The sequence below is a fragment of the Dipodomys merriami genome, unplaced genomic scaffold (assembly GCF_024711535.1).
Source record: "Dipodomys merriami isolate MVZ:Mamm:240054 unplaced genomic scaffold, mDipMer1.0.p SCAF_16, whole genome shotgun sequence".
Lineage (NCBI taxonomy): Eukaryota > Metazoa > Chordata > Mammalia > Rodentia > Heteromyidae > Dipodomys > Dipodomys merriami.
Genome location: NW_027202937.1, coordinates 18,526,124 through 18,550,342, shown reverse-complemented (window position 1 = coordinate 18,550,342; position 24,219 = coordinate 18,526,124). Strand labels below are relative to the sequence as shown.

The following is a 24,219-nucleotide window of genomic DNA, read 5'->3' as shown; positions in this document are numbered from 1 at the left end:
CAGGGCCTCATTGCATGCTAGGCAAGCACTCTACCACTGAGCCACCTTCCCAGCCCCCACAAACAGTTTATCTTTCTTTTGGGAGTATTTATTGTTTTCTGTTTTGTAAAGCTTCTTACTATACATGTAATATAAAAGATATTATGTGTGGTTGTATCTCATGATGTTTTCCTTATACTTGAGGGGGTGTGTGAGGGGGGGTGTGAGGGGGTGTGGGTGTGTATGTGTGTGTGTGTGTGTGTGTGTGTGTGTGTGTGCAGGCTTGAACTGTGGGTCTCAGTGCAATTCCTGAGTTTTTGTGCTCAAGGTTAGCATCTTACCACTTAAGCCACAACTTCAGTGGCAGGTATGATAGTTAATTGGAGATAATAGTCTCACAGACTTACCTGTCCAGGCAGGCTTCAGACTGATCATTAGATCGCAACCTCCTGAGTAGCTAGAATTACAGGCGTGAGTCACCAGCACCCAGCCATTACTTTTTAACTTTGTTTATGGCAATACTTTATATATATGAATCTCCCCTTATCCTCAGGTGGTAAGTTTCTAGGTCCTCTGTAACTGCACAGTCCACAATGGAAAATGATCATTTCAGACCAACATTGAACAGGGGATCACTGAGACTGGAAAGTGAAATGGTGGACAAGGGAGGACTACTCAAAATTATTTTTTTAGAATTTATCTACTCTTGATGTATAGCAACAAGATATCCATGGCAAAAAGTGTTTTGTCAAAAAGACTGGCTAACTGATATTTTCTAGGAGGATTATAATTTATTTCTTTACCTTGTTTAGGTATAATTGACAAAATACTTATAATTGTGGATTTTTCCTGTGATGAGGACAGGGAGGAATGGGAAAAGATCAGAAGAGAGGGAAAGAATAACATTTTGTTCAGGTTTTTGGATTGAGCTTTTAATAGCATATATATGTTGGACCCACTTAGTCTTATCAGGAAGATCTTACAGGTACATTTTATAAGCAGTGTCTAACCCTGGGGCTTTAAATGTTGTGCATTGTAGAGCTTGTCTGGTGTTGGGAGAAGCAAATTTGATATATTTTTGTGGTCTGTGATAAAGAGGAACAATTTTGTCTGAATTTATGCAGTATGTGTTCTTACCACAAAGGCTGAGTATGATGATGAACACCTATAATCCCACACTTGAGAAGTTGAGGCAGGAGGATTTCCAGTTTGAGGCCATCCTGGACTATGGACTATTTAAAAAACAAAAACAAAAAAACAGAAGGGGAAAAAAAAGTTCCACTAAAGCATTGCATAATAACTCAGAATATTCTAGAATACCAAGAATGTACATATGGCAGTAAAATCCATTTGGATTCAAAGTTCAGTCAGTAGTATGTAAGGTCTTTTTTGCTGGAAAAGACCAGGGCATCTATTATAATAAACCTATTTGCTGTGCTGTGCAGCAAATGACAATAGCTGTGTTATTTAAGAATAGGGTTTTGCTAGGCCTATAATCCTAGGTACTCAGGAGGCTGAGATCTGAGGATTGTAGTTCAAAACTAGCCCAGGTAAGAAAGTTTGTGAGACTCTTTTCTCCAATTAACCACCAGAAGATCAGAAGTGGAGATGTGGCTCAAAATGGAAGAATGCTAGCCTCGAGCAAAAGAGCACAGGGACAGTGCCCAGGCCCTGAGCTCAAGCCCTACATTGACAATAATAATAATAATAATAATAATAATAATAATAATAATAAGGTTTTGCCTCTATCCAGGAAGAAGCAACCTTGCAGTGCCTTTCTGTTACTGAGGTGGATTCGTGGCTTGAAAAAATTGAGTCAGCAATTGAAAGAAAAGTCAAAAGGGCTTCTGGGTAGAAGAAACCTCCTAATTTAATTTGATTATGTTGAACAGTTTTGAGTATGGTCATCATCTTTGTAGGAGGAAAGACTTTTGAAAATGCAAATTGTTTTGCCACCTTTCTTTATATGCAAGCTATTTCTATAGTGAACGGAGAAATAATAGGGCTGCTAAGACACTTGTGACATTTCCTTGTGGGTACACATAAATTAATTACTTAAAAGGGTGAATCTTCTGTTCCTGAAGAACATTCTTTCCCCTTTGAATAAATTTAATCCTATTGAAAAATGCAGCACAAGAATGTGGTTTTCCATACAGAGCAATATTTTTTAATCTAATAGAATGTGTTTTTAATCATTGTCAGAATGAGACACAAGTCTCTTTCAAAACAGATTGTCAATATCTCCTTCTAAGAATCCCTAAGTCATCCAGTGACTGATGGCTAGCACTAGTGATAGATTTAGAGGCATGTTTTTCATGCTATCATCATTTCTGACACACATTCCTATGTCATGGCCCTCTTTCATTAGAGAACACATTGTGGAGTAAGGATGATATTAAACTTTAATGTTATTGCTATTATTACTGTGGACTGTTTTTAAGCATAAGCATGCCTGCTTCTTTAATTCTAGTATCTACAGGGCTAGAAAACAAAAAGAGTGCATAAACAGTCAGGAAAATTACTGTATACCCTGGAGACCCAGCATCGCAGGCTCTGCCTGTTGTGAATGATGAATCAAAATGGAAAGGTTATCATTTTCATTAGCTAGGAAAGAACAAGACCATACTTTTCTCCAAGTGTAATTACAGCAGTTCTCCCGCAGCATTACACTGCAGTAATTAGTCTAAAGGTGTGTGTGAGGGCAGGCTTGTGCACAGACACTAGAAATATTATTTCAGAGTTTAAGGTCACAGCCTCGTGTTTAACATCTTCCAGGCAGCTTGGAGGGGGATGGGTAAGGGGAGACTGATTTTACTACAGCTAAAGAAAGACATTTGACATTTTCCAGAGTCGTGTATTCAAAACCAGTCAGGCAGAAAAATTGTATTTTATTATCTACAGTAAAATAAATAAATAAGTAAAACTTAGCTACAGAAGTAGCATGCCAGAAAATTTGGTAAGATAAGCAGAGATAAAATTCAAGATTATTATGATTGTGGTATAAACGCTTAGGAGAACTTTTGATATGTGTTTTGTAATCTCCTAAACCCAAAAAAATGGACAGGAAAAGTAATTGTTAGAAACTTCTCAGGGAAGGAAAATAATCTTTTACTATCTTATAGCTCTTCTCAAGCCGTAAATATTTACCTTACACAGATTCTCAAATATATTTTAGATGCATGTGTATATATCTGACCTTCATAGGATCTTTTTTTTATAAAGAAGCCAACTGAAATATTAAAATTTATCTAACCCAATGCCTCAAAATAGGTATTGAACTGACATTCTTTTCCAGATATACATCTCAGGTTTTCAGAGTGTAAAACAGAGGTGACAAGACAAAAATCAGTTTTAAAAAACCAAACAAACTGGGCATACTTTATATTTAATGCCATGTATGAGTTGAGAGAAACCTTTGGATTTCTCAAAAGAAAGAATGCTTATACAAATAACATTCCTGAGTTAAAGATATTAACTCAAATATCCAAATGCATTTGTCTAACTTGGATAACTTCTGTCTTTCTTCAAACAATTCTTTTGAGCTTCTCCTTTAAATCCTTCTGTAGCTTGGTAGGCTACTAGCGTGATCCAGCATTCATTCAACAACCAAGTTCTCCTGGAAACCACTGCTTTGTGTCACGCAAATGTGTTTTGTGCACATTCTCTTGGCCATATGGTTAGCACTGCTGTTTCTCACAACTTGAGGCTCTTGGGAAATCTGAAACATAGATGTGACACAAATGACACAACTCACTGATTATGTAACACTGAAGAAAACCTACCCAGAAACTGAATCTTAAAAATATTGCTTTTTGTTTGTCACAGATGTTCCTTTACCGTAGGAAAAAGACATTACTGCAGGATTAAATCTGCCATGCTGTAAGTTTTCAACAGCTAGCAGCTGAATAGGAGGCAGAGAGTACCGGAACAGCTCAAAGGCTCCCTTTACTCTCTGCTACTTCCACCAAAATTGGAGGGATGGTGAAACCCACTCCACATCCTCACTTTCTTTAGGGGAATACACTTTCCTTTTCTGCCTTTGTGGTATATGTGCATGTATGGGAGCTTTTCTCCTCTCTTGTTACCAGGGCCTATTGAACTGTTGCACACTTACTCCATTACCCAACAGCTCCATGGCTACTGGTCACACAGAGCATTATGGGGATTTCTCAGCGCTTTCATTCAGTGAGCCAATCTGTTGAATGGAGCAATGGTTTCATGAGACTCTTTTTATAATTATAGTTATTTTATTTCTATCATAATAACAATAATTATTTAGGACAGAAACCATTGGCTCATGCCTATAGTTCTATGAGGTTGAGGGTGAGAGCTGAAAATCTAGGTTTGAAGCCATCCCCAGGGAAGTCAATAAGACTCTTCAATTAACCACCAAAAAGCCAGAAATAGAGCTGTGGCTCAATTGGTAGAGTACAGTGTTGAGTGAAAAAGATAAGATCACAAGCCCTGAGTTCAAGCCCTGGCACAGGCACAAATTATTTTTAAAAACTAAATTCATCTTATTTTCATCAAATGGCTTTGGAAGGTAAGGTAAGATAAAGTGAAGTTTTAGGCCTGACATTTGATAAATTACCAAGTATAATTTACTTGTTTTAAGCAAATACCATGACTAAGAGCCTCTTTCTGAAGTTCACAGACCTAAGTTAAGTAGAATTGGATTGTTTTCCTGACAGATGTCCTCAAAGGCAAAGATTTGCAAAGAAAAAAACTGAGTTTCCCAAAGAAAAGCTTTAATGGAGCTTGTTGCTTACAGGGACACTCTTAGGCTGATTACTGTGATGCACCTCTAGTCTTTAACCACACTGCATTATTATGCAGAGCTGGGGTTATAGCAGCTAGACAATGTAGAGGGAGGTGATTCATCTAAAAAAACAGACTTGAGGGCCACAGATATAGCTCAGTGACAAGTGCTTACCTAGTATGAGTAAAGCCCTGGATTCCATCATCAGCCCTGGGGGTGGGAGGTTGAGAGAGAGTGTGGGGGGGGGGAGGAGGGAGACAGGGAGAGGAGAGGGGGGAGGGAGGAAGGGAAGAAGGGGGGAGGGAGGAGAGAGAGAGGAAAGATAGATAATTTTAGGACTTGAGATTTGTACACATTGGCTTAGCCCTTAAGTTCCTTTATCGTTACCAAAGCACATTTCCCCTTTCCAGAGTTGGATCTCCACTTCCTTTCCTTAACTTCTTATAAGCTTTCAGATTACAGTTGATTCTGTTCAAAGTTGCATCTGATAATTCACTTGTAGACAGCTTCATTTCTAAACATACTGTGGAGAGCTTTTGTTGTTTTGAATGTGGTTTTGAAGGGTGGGGATGGAATGGCAGCAGCTGTGGATCCGGCCTTGGACTTCTGCTCACTTTTGCTCGGTGTACTTGGGAATTTAAGGACCTTTTCAAGGAAACAGGGTGCCAAGAAAAGAGCTTGATGCTATAGCCTTCTCTTGCTGTAGCCCTCCTTGCAAATGACAGCTAAGCACGGACTCTAGATAGTTTTGTGGTAGTTGAGGGAAAGTCCAGCCCGCTACTGTGTAAACACAGCGAGTCTTTCTAACTGTGTATACATTTAACTGTCATCGTTATTATCTCCAGATGAAATAGAACAGCTCAGAAATGTGGCTACAACTGTCCACACGAATTCTCACAAGAGCAGAGAAGCAGCATACGTCTCCAGTGGCTCTACATTCTCACACTTGTTAATTCCCTGAAAACTTAATGTTAGATGAAGTGTAATTGCAGATTTTCTTAAGAACCATTGACAGATACTTATCCTAAGTTATAAGCAACTCACACAGTGAACTGTGGGCAAACATTCCAAGGCTTCCTTTAGCAGAAATACTTCCATGAAACCCAAGCATTCTCCAGACCTTTTGGATAAACAGAGCCATGAAGGGACTTGCCTTTGAGGATACTTGGCTTTTAAAAAAAGATAATGTTGCAAGAGCTTCCATTGCAGGTCGGGGACTGGAATTAATCCTTGGGATAGTAAAAATCATCTCAGAGACCTTACCATCTTTGGCTATACTTTGAATGGCAGAGTAAACTAGATGGCAAATGATATGGTGTATGAGGTATTTGGCATTGTCTGATCGTGAGTGAGGGTTGCTTTTTTTTTTTAATTGTTAGGTGGTCTATTTAGTGCAGCTGTGTTTATGTTTCCTAAATGATAACCACTTGAACATGGTGACAAGTCCCTACAAATGAGAATAGGAATCTCTTTTAAAAAAAAATCATCCTGCCAATATGCTTCAAGTTGGGGTTGGGGATAGTATTTATCAAGTAGCAGTGGCAAAAATAATTTATGCAACATCATTCAATACAGCTAGTTTGCTGGATCACCCATTTTGACAACTTTGGTAAAACTAAAAAATAACTGATACTTTAGGAGCCACATTTCATCGTGAAACACACTTTGAAATAGTAGTTTTTGTTGTTGTTGGTTTTTAGGTTTTGTTGTTGTTGAATAGTCACTTGTCTTTGTTATTTAACTTCTCAGTTATTAAAAATGAGTGTTTAAATTAGAAATGCAGACCTCACAATTGACTTTTTTTTTCTTCAAAAAAAATGAACATGCTCGGGGTCTTGACTGCAACAAAGGGACTTTGGCCTCTGACAGAAAAATGCAGATAATCAGAAGATGCTTGTGGGAATTAGTCATTTCTGAATTGCATGCAACATGTAAGGTACTAAGCTGCTAGGGCCTAATGACTAGTTTTTGGAGACATTTTCTTGAGTACTACATCCCTCATAACTCAAATGAATGTTTATTACTATTCTTTCATATTGCCAAAATATTTTCATGAATTTTTGGATTAGAAGCAGCTTGTTCTGGCTTGTTTTGCCACTTTGTTTCTTGAAACAAAGTGATATTTAGATTTTTGGTTTGTCTTAGAGGCCTTAATTATCTTACTTATGTTGAAGGAAGAAATAAATTCTGTTTCAGTTATGTAAGAAAAGAGACTGTATGCTATGCTAATTTTGTATTTGCACAGTTAATATTTTTCAAGAAATTTGAGTCAGTGATTTGAACAGTGTAACTCAAGTAACTAGCCATCTGCAGTCTACTTTAAATTCAAGAGGACAGGACAGGGTCCAGGAAACTAGCTCAACTGGCATTTATGTTTGGCTTTTCAGGTAATTGTCCCTATCTTTCCCTTTCTTCTCTCCACAGATAGGTGAAAGACAACACGTGTTAGTAACAGAAGAATCTTTTGATTCCAAGTTTTTTGTTGCACACAATCAATTTTACGAACAGGTAAGAAACACCTCAGTACTCTTTTAAGTTTTTCTCCAAAATGATTTTTAAAAAAAAGCTCTGAAATGGAAAGCAAAGGAGATTTCAGAGGGTTTGTGTTCACACAGGGTTCATCTCGATGACTTATTCTATAGTCCACTCACTGCAGAGAAATACATGCATAGAGTGTATTTTAGTCCACATCAATCTCTGGTAAAACTAGCCTTAGACTTTTGGGAGTTTGGAAGCAGGCAGTTAATTAACCCTGCCAAAACGTCCCCAGCCTGATGACCTGGTGGGAAAATGTCTTGCTCCAACAGAAGGCAGGAAGGATTGTATGCATGGGCAACGTCAGCCTGAGAGGGCAGGGATTTCTTCTCCAGCCACATCAGTCCTGCATTGCCTTTGTTGGCTTGGTCATTTAGTTTTCCAGGCTTGTTTAGTTTTAGGTTTTTGTTTTTTAATTTACCTTTTAAAAAAGCACTGGAAGCAAAGGGGGAAAAAGTCCATTCTTTGGACTCATCGTGTGAACCACTGTGTAGAACTGGGTGAGGATAAAACCTGCTTCACTTGGTGTTAGAGGCCACCTCTAGGGGCTCCCCTCTCCACAGCCTTTGGGATCCCATTTCTCCAGGCAAGCAAGCAGTTCAAAAAAGACCCGAAGCAAGAGCCAAGGAGGAGATGAAATCTGCCCTCCTAGAAAAGAGACTCCATTGGGGTGTGGGGGTGGACATGGGTCAGTCTGGATTGTCTTTTCTTAATGTCCAATGGGTTTTCCTAAGTTTGTACTGCTTTCTCACCAAATGGGAAGTGATATTTGCTAGGGATCATGGCTGGAACTGGAGTGTGGGGACACAGCCAGTGTGGGCTGTGTCAGTATGTCAGATAAGGGATGAGCAAGGGAAGCTGACTTCTCAAGTTAAAAAGCAGAAGGGTGTTGACTGAAGAAGCCTCAGCTTGGTGACCCACCTGGATCAATCCCAGAGTGGGTGGTAGGTCCACAGAAAACTTGCTCTGCTCAGTCTCCAGAGGAGACTGCAGCTGAGGAAGGATTCCCAACATTCCACATTTGAGCTGAGTCTCTTTCCCGTCTCCAGTCTCATTAATATACTCCCGAGAGCCATTTTCTTATTCAGGCCAACCTTCTGCTCAGCCCTGGGGAGGCGGGTGATTGTATTGCCTTGCCTCTTCCCTCTTCTTTCTCTTGCCATCTGGGTTTTTGCCTCAGCAGGGAACTTTTTCCCCTTTATTTTAAAGGCAATGGCATGCCTCATTAGCTGTTTCCTCCAATTTAAAGCTGCCAGGCTTTTTGCAATTATTAAAACTGGAGGAGGAAAAAAAAATTAAACAACAACAACATTGAGCCCTTCATTCAAATCAAGGCTGCGGATCAAGGAGGGTTATTTTTCCAGGTCTCCCAGGGATAGTTTGCTCTAGAGATTTTCTTATTTCATAAAAACTGATTTAAAAGGGCTTTCATATCCCAATACGAAAGCTCTTTTAGTTCGTTTGCTTGCCATAAGTAATTCACCACCCAGGTGACCTTTTCCCTATACTTTGATGAAGCAGGGTACTCAGTGATCATAAAAATCAAACTCAGAAAGACCAAGATCTAATTTTGCCTCACCAAGAAACTGGCTGAGGTACTTGTGGCTCTTATCTTTTTTCAAATTTTTTTTCTCTACAACTAAGCCGATCAAAGATGTCAAAAGAGTTATTTTTCTCAATAAGATGAGTTCCAGAGGTGAAGATTGTATCTAAGTATCAAAGTGTTGTTGGATTAGAATGGGTCTATTTGTTTTGGACATGAACTTGAAGAGATTGGCAAGCACAGCTACAGTACTAAAATAGAAGTGTAAGGGAGACTGAAGGCATTCAAACCACCTCTGAGTCCCAAAGGAGGGAAACATTTGCTCGAGGTAAACATGTACTTTTATCAGCAATCTCTAGTGGAAAGGGACCATCTGATCGTTTCCTGTGAACCAGCCAAAGTGCTCGTCAGGGTAGCTGGTTCTGTGTGGAGGCAGCCTCTGGGGGCTAACAAATGCTTGCCAGAGCTAGAAGAGCAAAAGACTCACTCGGTGCAAAACACCAATATGTTGTGTTATCCAGGTTGCTCTTCCCTCTTCTCCTAGAAACACATGTGTATACATCACAAAGAAACACGCACGCGTGTGCGTGCGCGCACACACACACACACACACACACACACACATGCCTTCAATTGAAGTATCTGTTACTCTGACAGCTAACTAGGAAGGTATTAAGAGAAAACACACATACAAGGCTTTCATCATTATTGTCTTCGTTTTCTTCATTGCATGGAACAGCCAAGGGCAGAATATCAAAGGCCTGCCCAGAAGTGACTGGCTGACTGCTGGGAGAGGGGGGAGGAGGGGCACTTCCTGGCCTGTGGTCCACATGCCTCAGGACAACAGTCATCTGGCGTTTGGACGAGCTCTGTCTACAGCCCAGTCCTTCCTCCCAGGAAAGCCTTCCAGTCCTCTAGGAACCCCAGTTCCTTGAGAAGCTGGAAAATACAGCCCACTTTGGATGGGGGGGGTGGGTCCCAGCATTTTAAAAAGGGCCTAAGGGGACCAAATCAAGAAATCTGAATCAAGTACAGGCCTTAGTTAATAGTGGCATATCAATATTGTTCATTGCAACTAATTTAGCAGACACATGTAAGATGTTCATGACAGGAACAACTGGGTATGAGGTATAATAGAACTAACTCTGTGCCGACTTTATCATAATTCTATAGCTTTTAAACTAGTTTCAAACACAGTTTATTTAAAACATCAAGCTTTCTGGATTTTTGTTTTGTAGGTGTTAGTGCCAAAGAACCCTTCATTCATGGGGAAAATGGTTGAAGTGGACATTTACGAATCAGGAAAACATTTTATGAAGGGCCAGCCAGTATTGGACGCCAAAGTATACACACCATCCATCAGCAAACCACTGGTGAAGGGAGAAGTCTCAGGTTTAACAAAGGTAAGTAAAAGATGCTTTCCTCTCATCCTGCTAGTAAAATAGCAGCTGTGGAAGCAAGTAATTCCAGACCATGTTTCCGTTATCATTTATGGTTCCCTTTTTATGCATTCACGAGGCTTTAATCCTTTCTGACAGATTGAAATCTGAATTAGAAAGATGTGTTTTTGCTGATGCCCACAGCTCTGCTCCTGCACCATAGAGGAAACAGGCTGTTTCTACTTTCAGGCTAGAAACAGAAGGGGAAGCCCTTATTTGCAGGTAAAGATTTGCAGTGAAGAAGATCTGATCTGGTATGTATGTGTATCTTAGATCCCAAGTAGAAGCAAGTGAAGAACAGAATGCTTTCTCACTACACTGGTGTTTATACTATCTTGAATACCTGTGGTCCAAAGGGCACTAAACCATGCCGTACACATGGTTTGATTTGTTTCACTAGAGGGTTAGCTAGGATCTACTTATGTCGTGTAGAGTGAAAATTAAACATTTTTTTCTTTCTATACAAAAAGGAACCCAATGCCTATCTTCTACCTTGGTAAATATGGCTGTTTGCCAAGCTCTCTCTTACATTTCATTGAACTACAGTTGTAAAAGCTGATGGAGTGTGAAATGAAAATGTGTATCACATTTCTAAGCATCATTTGATGTCCTTTCTCCAACACAATTATTAAGCACTCCAAAAAAAAAGTATATAGCAATGACTTAGCATATGGGAAAAAGATAAGTCATGTAATTCCAAAATTCTTTTCATCTGTGTATAGCTCTTTCCTTAGATGGATTGTAAGGGAGTGTTAATGGCGCTAACAGAAGTCTAGCTGTCCTTTTGGAACAGTGGCACAGAGGACCTATGAAGCCAGTGGACTGCCGCCTCTCCTGAGCTCGGCAGCCTGGCCCGTTTTGGAATGGCATGGATTAAGCTTTTGTCACAACCCCAACAGTGTTGGCTTAAAACACATAAGCATTAGTGTTTGCTATTGTGGTTTGTTTGTTTTGTTTTGTTTTTAACCATCTTATTTGGAGGCTGGGATAGATGGCCTAGAAGCCACAGTAATCTAGTACTGAAGTTATATTGTTTGAAAATCTAGCTCTGAATACATTAGCTAATGCTTTTACAATTTTTCAAGGAACCTCTTTATTCTTTTTCTATATAGTGTGTTTTGCAAGCTATATATATATATATATATATATATATGTATATATGTGTGTGTATGTATATATATATATATATATATTGTATTCTTATTATTTGCCATGCTGGGGATTGATTCCAGGACCTACTACATACTAAGCAAGCACTCTACCACTGAGCCACTTCCCCAGCCCTTCAGTGTGGCTTGTAATTTGATAGAGTGAGAAGGATTTCACAAAAATGGCAGATTATTATCTCATAGACCCTGATTTGATTGAATCTTTTTGTACACTCCTATTGCACAGGATACTTTTTAAAGCATCACTAATAGTATATAAGTAAGCAAAAGTACAACTTTCAAATAGGTTTTTATCTATTGTGTTGTTTTCTAAAATGTGGTATCACATCCAAATTTGTTGAGGCAGACTTTCCTCTTCTCTTCCTCCCTTCTTCCAGCTTACAAAATAGTGTCATCAATCCTGCCAAGCCCTACTCTGTGTGGGATGGCCTAGATCCTAGGTAGGATGAAGACTGAAGCCAAGTGGCTGCTGGCCTTCCCTCAGCTTCTAGCAATAGACTCTCAAAACACACATGAAGCCAAAGGATTTAGGGACGTTGGTTTGGGTATTTGCCTAAAGGAAACATCTGCCAAGTTTTGGTGTTTTTTTTTTTTTTTTTAAATCACCATGTGTGACTTTCTATACATTGGTAAACCTTGGTTTTACTCCTCATTTTTAATCTGTTTGTTAGAGATACCTCAGTTTACACTGAGGATTGCACTTGCTCAGCAGGTGCTTTACCATTTGAACCATGCCCCCAGTCACCTCTCCCTATTTATGCCAGTTTTTTAAATATATTCCAGACTTCCTGGAATCAAAAGGTTTAATTCCTGCACTTGTCCTAATAGTACATTTTTTTCTGACCAAAGAATCAAAATGAATTTAGCAGGAAGAGAACATTTTCCATTTCTATAGGATTTTGAAGTAGATGATAGACATTGTGATCACTTCTCAGCCTTTTTTACCCCAAAGACAGTAGATGAAGGTATAGAACCTGTGTGTGTGTGTGTGTGTGTGCGTGTGTGCGTGTGTGCGTGTGTGCATGTGTGTGGTACTAATATGAACTCAGGAACCTGTGTGTGTGTGTGTGTGTGTGTGTGTGTGTGTGTGTGTATGCATGTGTGTGGTACTCATATGAACTCAGGAACCTCTGTGTGTGTGTGTGTGTGTGTGTGTGTGTTACTAATATGAACTTAGGGTTTTGTATTGTTCTGTTCTTCCATTTGAACCAGGCCTACAGACCTGCTCTTTGCTAGTTCTTTTGTAGACAAGAATCCAGTAAACTTTTCTGCCTAGAGCTGGCCCTGAATTGAGATCCTCCAGATCTCAGCCTCCTGGGTATATAGAATTACAGGTGTGGCCTCTGGCATCAGGCACTATTAAGTGCTAGAACTGTTGGAGGAGTCAGTTTAACTAGTTGAACAAGGTACCATATGTTTACAATTGCAGAACTCTGGAAACAAAGGAAAGAAGATGGAGCACTCCAGGCAGCCTAAGCTGTATACCTAGGACACTTCAGAACCAACAGTTGTTTTTTTAAATTAATTATTTGGGCTATGATCGTGCAGTTCATGTCACTGTTGCATTTGGCAGGGCTGTTGTGTTTCTCCATTATATGTGTTTCTCATCTGCTCAGTGCTAGACCCTATCAGAACTTTTACCTTCTCAGTTGTCTGGGCTTTTCTTGAAATTTTTTAGAAAAATAATCCTTTCTCTCCATTTTGCAAGAAAATCTGGAAAGCCCATAGCATGCAAAGCAAAATCCTATGCGCAAAAAGTCTTTTCCATTAGTACACCTCCTTAATTGAGAATTTTATGATCATTTTTTAAAAGTCTTCAGCCCTGTACTTTGTACTTAAGCTGTCTTGCTTAAGTCCAAGCAGCTGTCCTATTGAACTCTTTTGATAAAACATGTGAGAAGAACAGCAGATTCAGAAAGAAGTGCAGGCTGGGCGGCAGGAACAAGGCTAATTCTGGCTCTTACATTGACCTTTTCTACACCAAGGTCCACAATCCTTGGTTGTCTCTCATGGAACATGGTAGTAAAGAGTGATCACTGAGCCTAGCGTGCTGGTGGGCCACACCTGTGAACTTTGCTACACAGGAGGCTGAGGATCACAGTTCTGAGCCAGCCGGGGCAGGAAAGTCTGTGAAACTCTTATCTCCAGTGAATCACCAGAAAGCCGGAAGTGGCACTGTGGCTCAAACTAGTAGAGCACTAAACTTGAGCAAAAAGGGCTCAGGGACAGTGCCCAGGCCCTGAAGTCAAGCCCCACATCCACCTCGCACCCCCCACCCCCAGAAAAAAAGAAGTGTTCAGTAGGGAATCTTCCAACTCTAACATTCAGTGACAGAAATGTTTCCTTTGACACAGCTGGACTGAATGTCTACCCTGTGACAAGACTTTGAATTGTAGAAATACTAATAAATACTAGGCCTTGTTATTTTCAGATGGTAATAAGTAAATACCCATAACATGATAGAAAAGGAAAACTATAATAAGTAAAAGGTTTCCTCTCCTCCTCCTGCCCTTTTCTCAGATTGTATTGAGGGTGGCCTCAAACTTGCAATCTTCCTGCCTCATTTAGCCTCATGACTAGTTAGAATGACAGACATATATCACAACACTTTTGACTAAAAACAAGTTTTTCTTATGGACCATACTTTCTCTTTTCAGCAATTAGAAGAAGAGAACCAAGAGAGAATAGAAAAGAGAAACAAAATTAATCTGGTTATATTTAGGGGAAGGTGGGAGCTGAATTGTTACCTCCATCATTAGAAGAAATAATTTTGAAAAAATATGATTAATTTCAGCAAAAATGTTTTGTCATATTATTCACTGGAAGGTCTCCTGGAGCTTGAGGGGATAACTATGAATCCTGGTCTTTATTATGGAGTGAATGTTCCAGAATGGAAGAAGGGTTGGGGGAGGGAAAGGGCAGAGGACACAGAAGCTTTCATAGATGTTCTTGGACAAATAATTCTCAAAGTGTGGTTCCCAAAATATCTGCATTCTGAGTTCAAGCCCCAGGACTGACAAAAAAAAGTGTCAATATTATTAGACCCCAAGTTTCTTGAGTCCGAAAGCCTGGGGGAGTTAGAATCAGTGATCTGGTATTTTGTTTTTGAGACAAGGAGGTATCATTAAAGTGCCCAGGCTGACCTTGATCTCTCCTTTTCCTGCCCTAGCCTCATGTATCACGATGCCTAGCATATGATCCGTTTTGTTTTGTTTTGTTTTGTTTAAAAACAAGCTTTTCAGTCAAACTGATAAACATTGAAGTTTGAAACCCAGTCTCTAGAAAAAGATTCTCATGACAGAAGAGTTTGATATTTACAGAGGCAACTTTAATACCTTAATGTAATAATAGCAAGCTCTCCCAACTGTAAAAATAGCTTATACCTGAAGAAAACCTATTGCTAGATTTTCTTAGAACTGTACCAAAGCTGTGGCCATTTAGTAGGATAGGAAGGTACGTATGAGCCACCATCAAACAGTAGGGCCAAGTTTTGCTTTGTTTTGTTTTGGCTCCATTTGAAATCTAATCCTGAACTTTGTGAAATTTTTCAAGTAACTGTATACATATAAAAATAGAGCAAAGAATATTATTGCACATATTACTAGTCATTATTGGTAGCTGTGGACACATAGCCAATCTTGTCATCTGTATCATCTACTCCTCCCATTCGCTCATTATTTGTAATGAAATCTCATTTGTTACTTTATCTCAAAATTCATCACTATGTATCTCTAAAAGAAGATTTTTAAAAAACATACTAAATGATCAAACATATTATTGACTATATTGCTAGATCTCTTAATTGCCATTGGCTAAATGCCCATGGTTATTGCTATAATACAAAGCCAGAATTTATGAAGTGATTACTATAGGCCAAGTGCTCTTGCCTAGTATTTTCCATGTATCAATTCCTATCATCTTCATAATCCGTGAATAGCCCTGCAATTTTTAATATCCTGATTTCACAGATAAGCAGTATGAGTATCCACTGACTTAGTAAATTACTCGCTTCAAGTCACAGAATTATAATTAGTATAAAAGGGAATTCTAGAATTTGTATCCCCATATTTTCAACACTCAAGCCTATGTTTTTGTTTTTGCCTTTTAGCAGTGATGCAATATACATACATAAGTATATCAACAGCGTTTAGTGTGCTCACATTTGTATTCAGTTAACATCCAGAACTCTCTTTATCTTGGGAAACTAACAATCTGTACTCATTAGACAGTAATTCTCCACTTGCTCTTTTTTCAGCTCCCAGTAACTTTGGCTCTTTGCCTCTAGAAATTTCAGTACTCTTAAGTACCTGTGTAAGTGGAATCATACTGTATTTACCATTTTATGACTTGCTTAGTTAAACTCTTATGGTGTTCTCAAGTTTCATAAATATTGTAGCATGTGTTACAATTTGCTCTTGAAGTCTTAATATTGTATCATATATTATGTGTATATATACATGCAGACATACATGTGTATATACATATACACACATATACACACTGCATACATAGTCTTATCTTTTGATATTTTGATCATTCTATCTCTTGCTCCTGAGTGCTGGGATTAAAGCTCTTCCATCCGATTTGTTGTTGCTGTTGTTATGGGGCTTGAACTTGGGGCCTCGGCACTATGCTTGCACTCTTTTGCTCAAGGCTTGCACTCTACCACTTTGAGCCACAGCTCCACTTCTGGTTTTTGAGTGGTTAATTGGAAGTAAGTCTCATGAGGATTTTTCTACCCCAAGTAACTTCGAACAACAATCCTCAGAGCTCAGCCTTCTAAGTAGCTAGGATTGCATTCTATTTTTAAAGGCTGAATCATACTCCATTGAATGTCCATATACATTTCATTTACTATTCATCTGTCAGCAGGCAATTGTTATCACTTTTGGCTATGGTGACTAATGCTTACTCTGACACAAGTGCACAAAATATGTCTCCAAGTCCTTGTTTTCAGTTCCTTGGGGTATTTATCTAAAAATTGGAAGACTGGATTATATTCTCATACTGCTTCTCACTTTAGCTCTACCATTTTATACTTCTACCCTCAGTGCACAAAGTTTCCAGTTTTCCCCATCCTCATCAATCTTTGCTCTCTATGTTCTTACTAGTGGGCTTCCTGGTGGGGTAAGTCAAGCCTGTTTGTCTAAGCCCACATCCATACTGCCTTTCCTTTTTATTTAAAATTTTATGATTTGCTAACTTCTGGGCAGTAGTTCCTCTTCATATAACAGAATCAGTGTACACTAGATACAAGAAGCTCAGGCAAAATAATGGGGAAAATGGAAGATATTAATCATCTTCTGTGTGTTCAGTTAGAAAAGATATTAGAGAGTCTTGTCTGCCTCCAGAAGACATGGGACTGTGAACAGTGCTGCTGTCTCATTAAAAGCTAACTAGTTTTGCTTCTGATGTTCTTCTTCTCTCTGTATGTACCCATCTTACAACAAATCACTGAATTTGATCATTTCTCAGATCGATACTTAAGGAATCAGAGCTGTTCTATGCCTGGCAGAAGATTGGAAAGAATAACTTCTACCCCTGTAATTTTAAACTTAGAGTCAGCTCTCTTGCAAACGTTTTGTCTTTTTTAATTCATTCCATTAGAAAGTGATGGGAGGGACATGGCATTGTGAATGTGCTGGAGGATTTAAAAGCTGTTGAATTTAAGTTCAATTTATAATCACAGTTCCTGGGATGTTATACAACTCACTTCTTTGAATGTCACTGTTTTCACTTATAAAATACAGATTGCAATGGATCCACAGAGTAGATTAGACAGGTAGACAAAGTATCTGAGGCCCAATAGGTATTAGTATATATGATGAAAGGACTTAGTAGGTATAGCTTTAAAAACAACAATTTCCCAGTTTTATTTTGAGTATTTTTACTTTAATTTTTTAATTGCTTAGCTCTGCTGGGTGCCAGTGGTTCATGCCTATAATCCTAATAGCTATTTGGGAGGCTGTTATCTGAGAATCCAGGTTCAAGGACAACCTAAGCAAACAAATCCAATAGTGGCTCAAATAGTAGAGTGCCAGCCGTGAGTGACAAAGCCCAGCAAGAGTACCAGGCCTTGAGTTCCAGCTCCATTACCAGCATACACACACCAGCACACACACCAGCACACACACACACACACACACACACACACACACACACACACACACACACACACACACACACACACACACACACACACACACACACACGAAAAGTGGTCTAGTGAGCTTCTACTCTACATCATAATATACCAAGTAAGAACCTAGATTCTGGCTGGGCATTGCTGGTTCATAGCTGTAATCCTAGTTACTCAAGATATTAAGATCTGAGAAATGAGGTTTGAAACAAGTCAGAGCAGACAAATTCAAGAGACTCCAGCTCATGGGCAAAAAGCCAAAAGTAGAGGTGCGGTTTAAGAGGTAGAATGCTAGCCTTGAGTGGAAAAGGCAAAGGGATAGTGCCTGGGCACTGAATTCAATTCAATTCAATTCCAGACCAGGAGAAGAGAAGGGAAAAAAAAAAAAAAAAAAGAATACCCGAGTTTGAAAACTGGTTCCAACGCTTAATAAGCATAGTATCTTGAAGAGTCAGTCTCTCTCCAGTCTCTGCAAATGAGGTTAACAAGACATACACAGAAATGGCCTGGCAGTCGATAAATGTTGCCTACTATTGGCAGTATCATTATTCGTGATACATGCAGGAGCATCCTTTCATTTAATTAATGAAGGTAAAAATTGCACATTATTTTATTATTTCAAAGGCATTTACTGGCCATTGATTTTTTTTTTTTTTAACAAAATGGCAGATGAAACAACATCAACCTCTAAGGCTCCTTCATGTACTGAGAATGACAAATCATCAAAAAGGGTTTCTTTGCAGTTTTCTACAGCATTGGCAATTCTTGCTGACAGGCTGATCTTTCCCGCTTCTTTATGTCCTTGTTTAAAAGAGAATATTCTAGACTCTAGATCTGCCCCTTCCATGTTGTTTCTTAAAAGTTCAGGGACAGCTGCCCTGGGGTGCCTGGCTGCCACCTGTTTCTCATCTGTTTAGGACTTTGATCCTCATAATGGATTCACTTGGGTAGTTACATAGCTCAGCACTAATACAACCAGTTGCTCTTGAAAAGGAAGCAGAAGTGTTAAAGGGAGGCATGGTTTGCCTCATTACCAGACAAAGGGCCAGCAGGACATTCAGGCGCGGTGAGTTTTGCGTACAAACTATCCTGTATTTTCAGTGCTTTGACCCTTAGAAAAACACCGTTAAAATGCTTTCCTCTCCATCTAACATTCATTTCCAAAACCACTGAAGTGAAAGGCTCTATTAGTTTAGGGCCAGATTTGAAAGCACATGAAACTGCGTTCACAAGGTTAAGAAATGGCTTAATAATTAAGTTAAAACAGTTGAAAGTGGATCTAATTTCAAACAGATCAGCTAACCGTGTTAGAAGCAAATGAGGGTGTGTTCCTTCCTATTTTCCTTCCACCCCCAAGATATTGGCTCCAATCCTAAGAAGATTTTCCAATTCCTTTTTTAAAAAACTTTATCCAAGATTGAATTCTTTATTGCCCCTATGTTAAGTTAGTATCACAAGCAATTAAAACTGTAGTACCCTTAATATTTTCTGCATTTCTCTCTTTCATATTGCATTTCAGAATCTCTTCTGCAGACCACTGAGGGAGTAGTTGAGTTCTACAGTGTACAAGCAGAGCTAGTGAGCTCTGTCTTGTTGGACATCGCTACTGCTCAAGTATTATTGTATCAATTCAAACTGTGTTTAGTACATCTACAGTACCTTCCTTGGACCAGTTCAAATACCAACCAAAGTGTCCTCAGTGTTTAGCCGATGCTAAGCAATTAGCTTTTATTTCACTCAAGTCACTAATTGCACAATCACTGATGGTAATTCTCTTCCTCCTGAGGGTTGGAGCTGGGGCATAGTGAGGGGAATTGCTTGCATCAAGGAACTAATTGTGCCATAATAATAATAACAGTTCCCATTTAGTGAGCCTCTACTATGTGCTTAGTATGGAGCCTTTTTACTTGTAATGACTATATTTGTTGTAGAGAGGGCTAGGGCAGCTGAACACAACACCATGCTCTCTATATTTCTCTGCACAGTCCCAAAAAAGAGCCATGGGCTGCCATGAGGCAAGCACTCCTCCCCAGTCCTTTGTCTCCATTAGGGTAGGAGAAGAACAGTGAGCTTGAGACACAGGCTCTAGCAGACTCCTGAGCAAAGAATCAGACCCCTGTGTCTTCCTGCTTAAATACATGGTATTCACGTGACACCTGTCTTCTGTGCTTCTATATTTATTCAACTTACTATTATCTAGGCTTAACATTAGAAATAAAAATAATGAAATTATCCTTGGTCTTTGAGGAGCTTTTGGTCTGCTCTTCTGTTGTGATCCTGTAGGTATGTCCTGTGACAGACACATAATTGTGCTTATGATTCAAGTATAATTCATGGGGGATTTATACCACATCATCCAAATTTGCTCTATTAAGAGGAAGATGTCTTCTTCAGTGTGAATATACTGGGCTGAACGCCTATGGCTTGTACCTGTAGTCCTAGCTACTCAAGATATCTGAAGATCACAGTTCGAAGTCAGCCCAGGCAGGAAAGCCTTAAGACTCTTATCTCCAATAGATTACAAAAATTCTGGAAGTGGTGTTGTGGCTCAAGTGGTAGAGCACTAACCTTGAGTGGAAGAAGCTCAAGGACCAGTGCCCAGGCCCTGAGTTCAAGCCTCAGGACCAGCAGAAAAAAAACTAAAACTAAAGCATGTACAAGGTAGGGAAATCTTCCTCATAGGAGCCACAGCTGTATTTCAGCAGCACTGAGCATATGTCTTCAGAGCCCTGTCTCCCACCCCTCCCTCAAGGCTGGGACTGGACAGCCTCCAGGAGAACGCTCTCTCCTGGGGTGATGGGAGCCAGCTGTCCAGAGCTACTCTCAGCGTCCTCATTTTTATTATCTTACATCGCCAAACGTCTTTGCCTTTTTGCTCAGTTACCCAATTATCAATGTCAGATATGACCCCGTGCCTCAGTTTGGGTGGGACTGTCCTAGTTTGTTCAGTGTTGTTCCGTATCATTAATAATAATGCCCTCTTCATTCCCTAAAACATAATAGAGTAGATTACATGATTACCCTAGGAATGCCCAAGGTAAATCTAGCTCTGTCAAGCAACTCTTACAACACAAGAGCAGAAAATGTGATCCTGCCATCCAAGACATTAAAGTCTAGGTAGGAAGAGGAGATGTGTGTTGTCGTTGTGTTTGTGTTTTGTAACATTTCATATGTGTAAACCTAATTACCCATGTGACAGAGGGAGGAGTTGGGTCTTTGGGAGGTGATTAGATGATGAGTCAGATTTCTGCCTTCGTAATACAGACCCCAGAAGTTGCCTTGTCCCTTCTGCCAAGTGAGAACAAAGCAAGAAGGCACTGTCAGGCCAAGCACTATAGCATATGCCCATAATCCCAGCTACTGTGGAGATCAAAGTGGAAAGATCACTGACCAAAGCCATCTTGGGCAAAAGTGCGAGACCATATCTTTAAAATATACTAATAGCAGAAATGACTAGGAGAGTGGAAGTGGTGCTGTGGCTCAAGCGGTAGAGCGCTCACCTTGAGCTGAAGAGCACAAGGACAGCGCCCAGGCCCAGAGTTCAAGCTCCACGACCGACCAAAAAAAAAAAAAAAGAAAGAAAGAAATGACTAGGAGAGGTGGCTCAAATGGTAGTGTAGCCTGCCTAACATGCATGAGGCCCTGAGTTTAATTCCCCAAACTACCAATAAAAATACTGCGTATAAAGCAGGAAGCAGGGTCTCGCCAGATACCAGATCTTAAGCTTCTCAGGCTCTAAAACTTTGAGAAATGAATTTCTTTAGCTCAAAAACTGTATACCATTTTTAGCATTTTTATTGTGGTAATCCAAAGGGATTAAGATAGTAGGTACACATTAAAAAAGAATCTAGCCAAGCATGGCTCAAGCCTACAATCCTAGCTACTTGAGAAGCAAGAGATTGGGAAGGATAGAAGTACAAGGCCAGCCTAAGAAAAAATGTTCAGGAGACTTTATCTCAAGCAAAGACTGGCTATGGTGGTATATACCTGTTATCCTAGCTACAGCACAATGGCTAGGTACAGTGCTGCACACTTGTTTGTTCTCAGTGGCATTTTTGTAAAGCACAAACAAGTAGGATGGTTGCAGCCTAGATTGGCCAGGAATAAAGCAAGACCCTACCTTGAGAATAACCAATACAGAGAGGGGCTAGAGAAATGGTTCAAGTGGTAGACCACCTGCCTAGGAAACAAAAGGCCCTGAGTTCAGTCCCCAGTACTATACACCTACCATCTATAATGTGTCAGAAAGCTAAATTGGGACAAGAGATTGTACCAAGGTGGAAAGTCTTTGAAGAGTACCAGGGAATCTAGAGGTCAGGATTCTTTTCCACAGGAAACCATTGGGCTAGTTTAAATAGGTAGGAATTTGCATAGGGATACTAGATAATTCATAGGATCATTGGAATGGTTGAGAAGTGGGATTGTTGCTTCGTTTTCTAGAAACACCATCAGGAAGCACATAGGAGCCTTGCCCTATGTAAGAGGCCTTGCCCTGCCCTGTAGTGCCCAGCAAGACAGAGGAAGTGGCTGCTACTGCTCACTACCCAACCACTGTCACATCCATTACAAATGATTGTAAACCTCGGTCTTGTGCCTATACCCTAGGGACAAAGGAGGTTGGAAAATATTATATTTGGAAATCTATTTTAGGAAGGTAGAATTTACAACATGAGAGGCTGTCAGTGTGAAGAGAATATTCAAAGCATTTCCACCACAGAGGTGTTGGTGTATGGGGCAGGATTAGAAGGGGATTTTGAAGGTGAGAAAGTGAACAGTACCCCTGAGCAGGCACTTTAAAGTCAGGGATGGTCTGCTCAAAATATTCAGGCAGGGGCCCTTGTGGACTGTGGGTCTTCACTGCAAGACCAGAGACAGTGCTGGAGAACAGGCCTTTTGCAGAAGTGGCCTATGGCTTATTTGTTTAAAGCTTTTGGCCTAAACAATGCACATAGCCCTATATAAATAGAACTATTCACATTTTCTGAGTAGAAATAACATGCTTCTATAGTTGACCAAGAGGAGGTATGAGTGAATAAGAGAGGTTTCCTCCACGCACAGGCCATTTGGTTTTGTTTTGAGGTGGAATTTTGTTGGTGGTTGATTTTTAACAGTATTCATATAGGAAGGAGGGAAAGCTTGGAAGAGCAGGGCCACACATCTGATCTGTTCACCTGTAGCTGCAGGCCCTACACAGCATCCACAATTAGGGCACAGCACATATTTGTTGAATGCACTTGGCTTGTAGTGACCTATGCAGGGTGTAATGGACAAGTTCTTCACCAGAAGCAGGGCAGATGGGAGTGTATAATAGGTTGAAATCTTTTACTTCAACTTAGAACATGATTATATTCTTTGAGCATTAAACAAATCACCATCAAGCCACTCAGTCTGCTCTTTGAAGTCATTTGACATCTTGATAAGCAGATTGCAAAAGCTCTTTTAAAGTGATAACAATCTTGTAGAGTTAAAATTCTTTCTCTGGGAACTATAAGGATGAGCACTTTATAGCAAAGCTTGCTTTAAACCATAAATTTCAGTTTTTACTCCTTCCTAATGATGAAAGCCACAACCCATTTTTCCTCTTGTACTCAGACTTTTCATTATAACTAAAATAATGGAACACTACTTTTAAATAAATAAATATAACAGAACACATTCAAAGGAATAGGGCGTGATCGTTTTCTAACACAGTTTGCAATACTTAAACTTAAAAGGCTTTGGAGAAGCACATTTTCTCCTGTCCTCCATCTCTCAAAAACAACTCTGTAAAGTTACTGAGAAACATAAATATCCAATCCATAAGTCAAGTCCATTATCTAGGACAGTTAATTGGTAAGAACCAACCTACAAAATTAGAATGCAGTGCCTTTCAGATTTGCCACCTCGTGAGAGAGAACCCCACGTGATGATCAACTTGAGCATTTTCTAAAGCAGAGTGACAGGAACAGTAAACAAGTGATGAATCTGTAATCTTTAAGCTTTTGCACATAGCTTGTTTGATAATGTTCCACTGAGATTTATTTCTGCTCTGATCTTTATAATTTGTTTCCAGATTTGGAATTTGGTTTATCCTTGATATACATTGATTAGTCACTGAACTGAAGTTGTCCTACTTTATGATAAATTTATTGCTATAAACTTTGCTCATATGCTATTATTGCTGTATCCCATAGATTTTAATAGGTTGTGCTCATGTTCAATTAGTGTGTGTTTTGGATTTGAGGAGTTTATTTTTGTAAGAACAAAAACTCAGTATGAATCCCAGTCTGGCCTCAAACTGGTAATCCTACTGCCTCAGCCTGCCAAGGACTAGGATTACAGTGTTGTCCCAAAATGCTCACTTTCAGTAGATGTATTATTTTTTTCATTATTTCTCTTACCCATTAGCTACTTAGGAGGATGCTGTTCAATTTCCATGTATTTTATATTTGCTATTCCAAGTGTTCTAACAAGATACATAGTACAATTTCCGTTTTTAAAAATGGAGACATACATAACATCATGTTACATATCATCATGTTGTGATGTTCCACATCATTATATGGAACCTTCTCCATGCTAGAGAATAATGATGAGAAGAACTCATGTATTCTGCAGCTGTTGAATGGGGTGTTCTGTAATTGTCTTGTGGGTTCATTTGTTCCATAGTATAGTTG

The 24,219-nt window shown here is 39.5% G+C and overlaps 1 protein-coding gene across 7 annotated transcripts in view; it reads left to right on the top strand.

Annotated features, from left to right (window-relative positions):
- Positions 1–24,219, top strand: part of Cdkal1 (CDK5 regulatory subunit associated protein 1 like 1) — a 732,742-nt gene that overhangs the window by 489,506 nt on the left and 219,017 nt on the right. For all 7 annotated transcript variants that reach the window (XR_011372241.1, XR_011372240.1, XM_070024471.1 and 4 more), the window contains 2 exons: positions 7,163–7,246; positions 10,055–10,219. Coding sequence is in view for 5 of the 7 variants with exons in the window: in XM_070024471.1 (XP_069880572.1) it covers positions 7,163–7,246; positions 10,055–10,219 (249 nt within the window). In the remaining 2 variants the exon portion in view is untranslated. The remainder of the gene's footprint in view (positions 1–7,162; positions 7,247–10,054; positions 10,220–24,219) is intronic.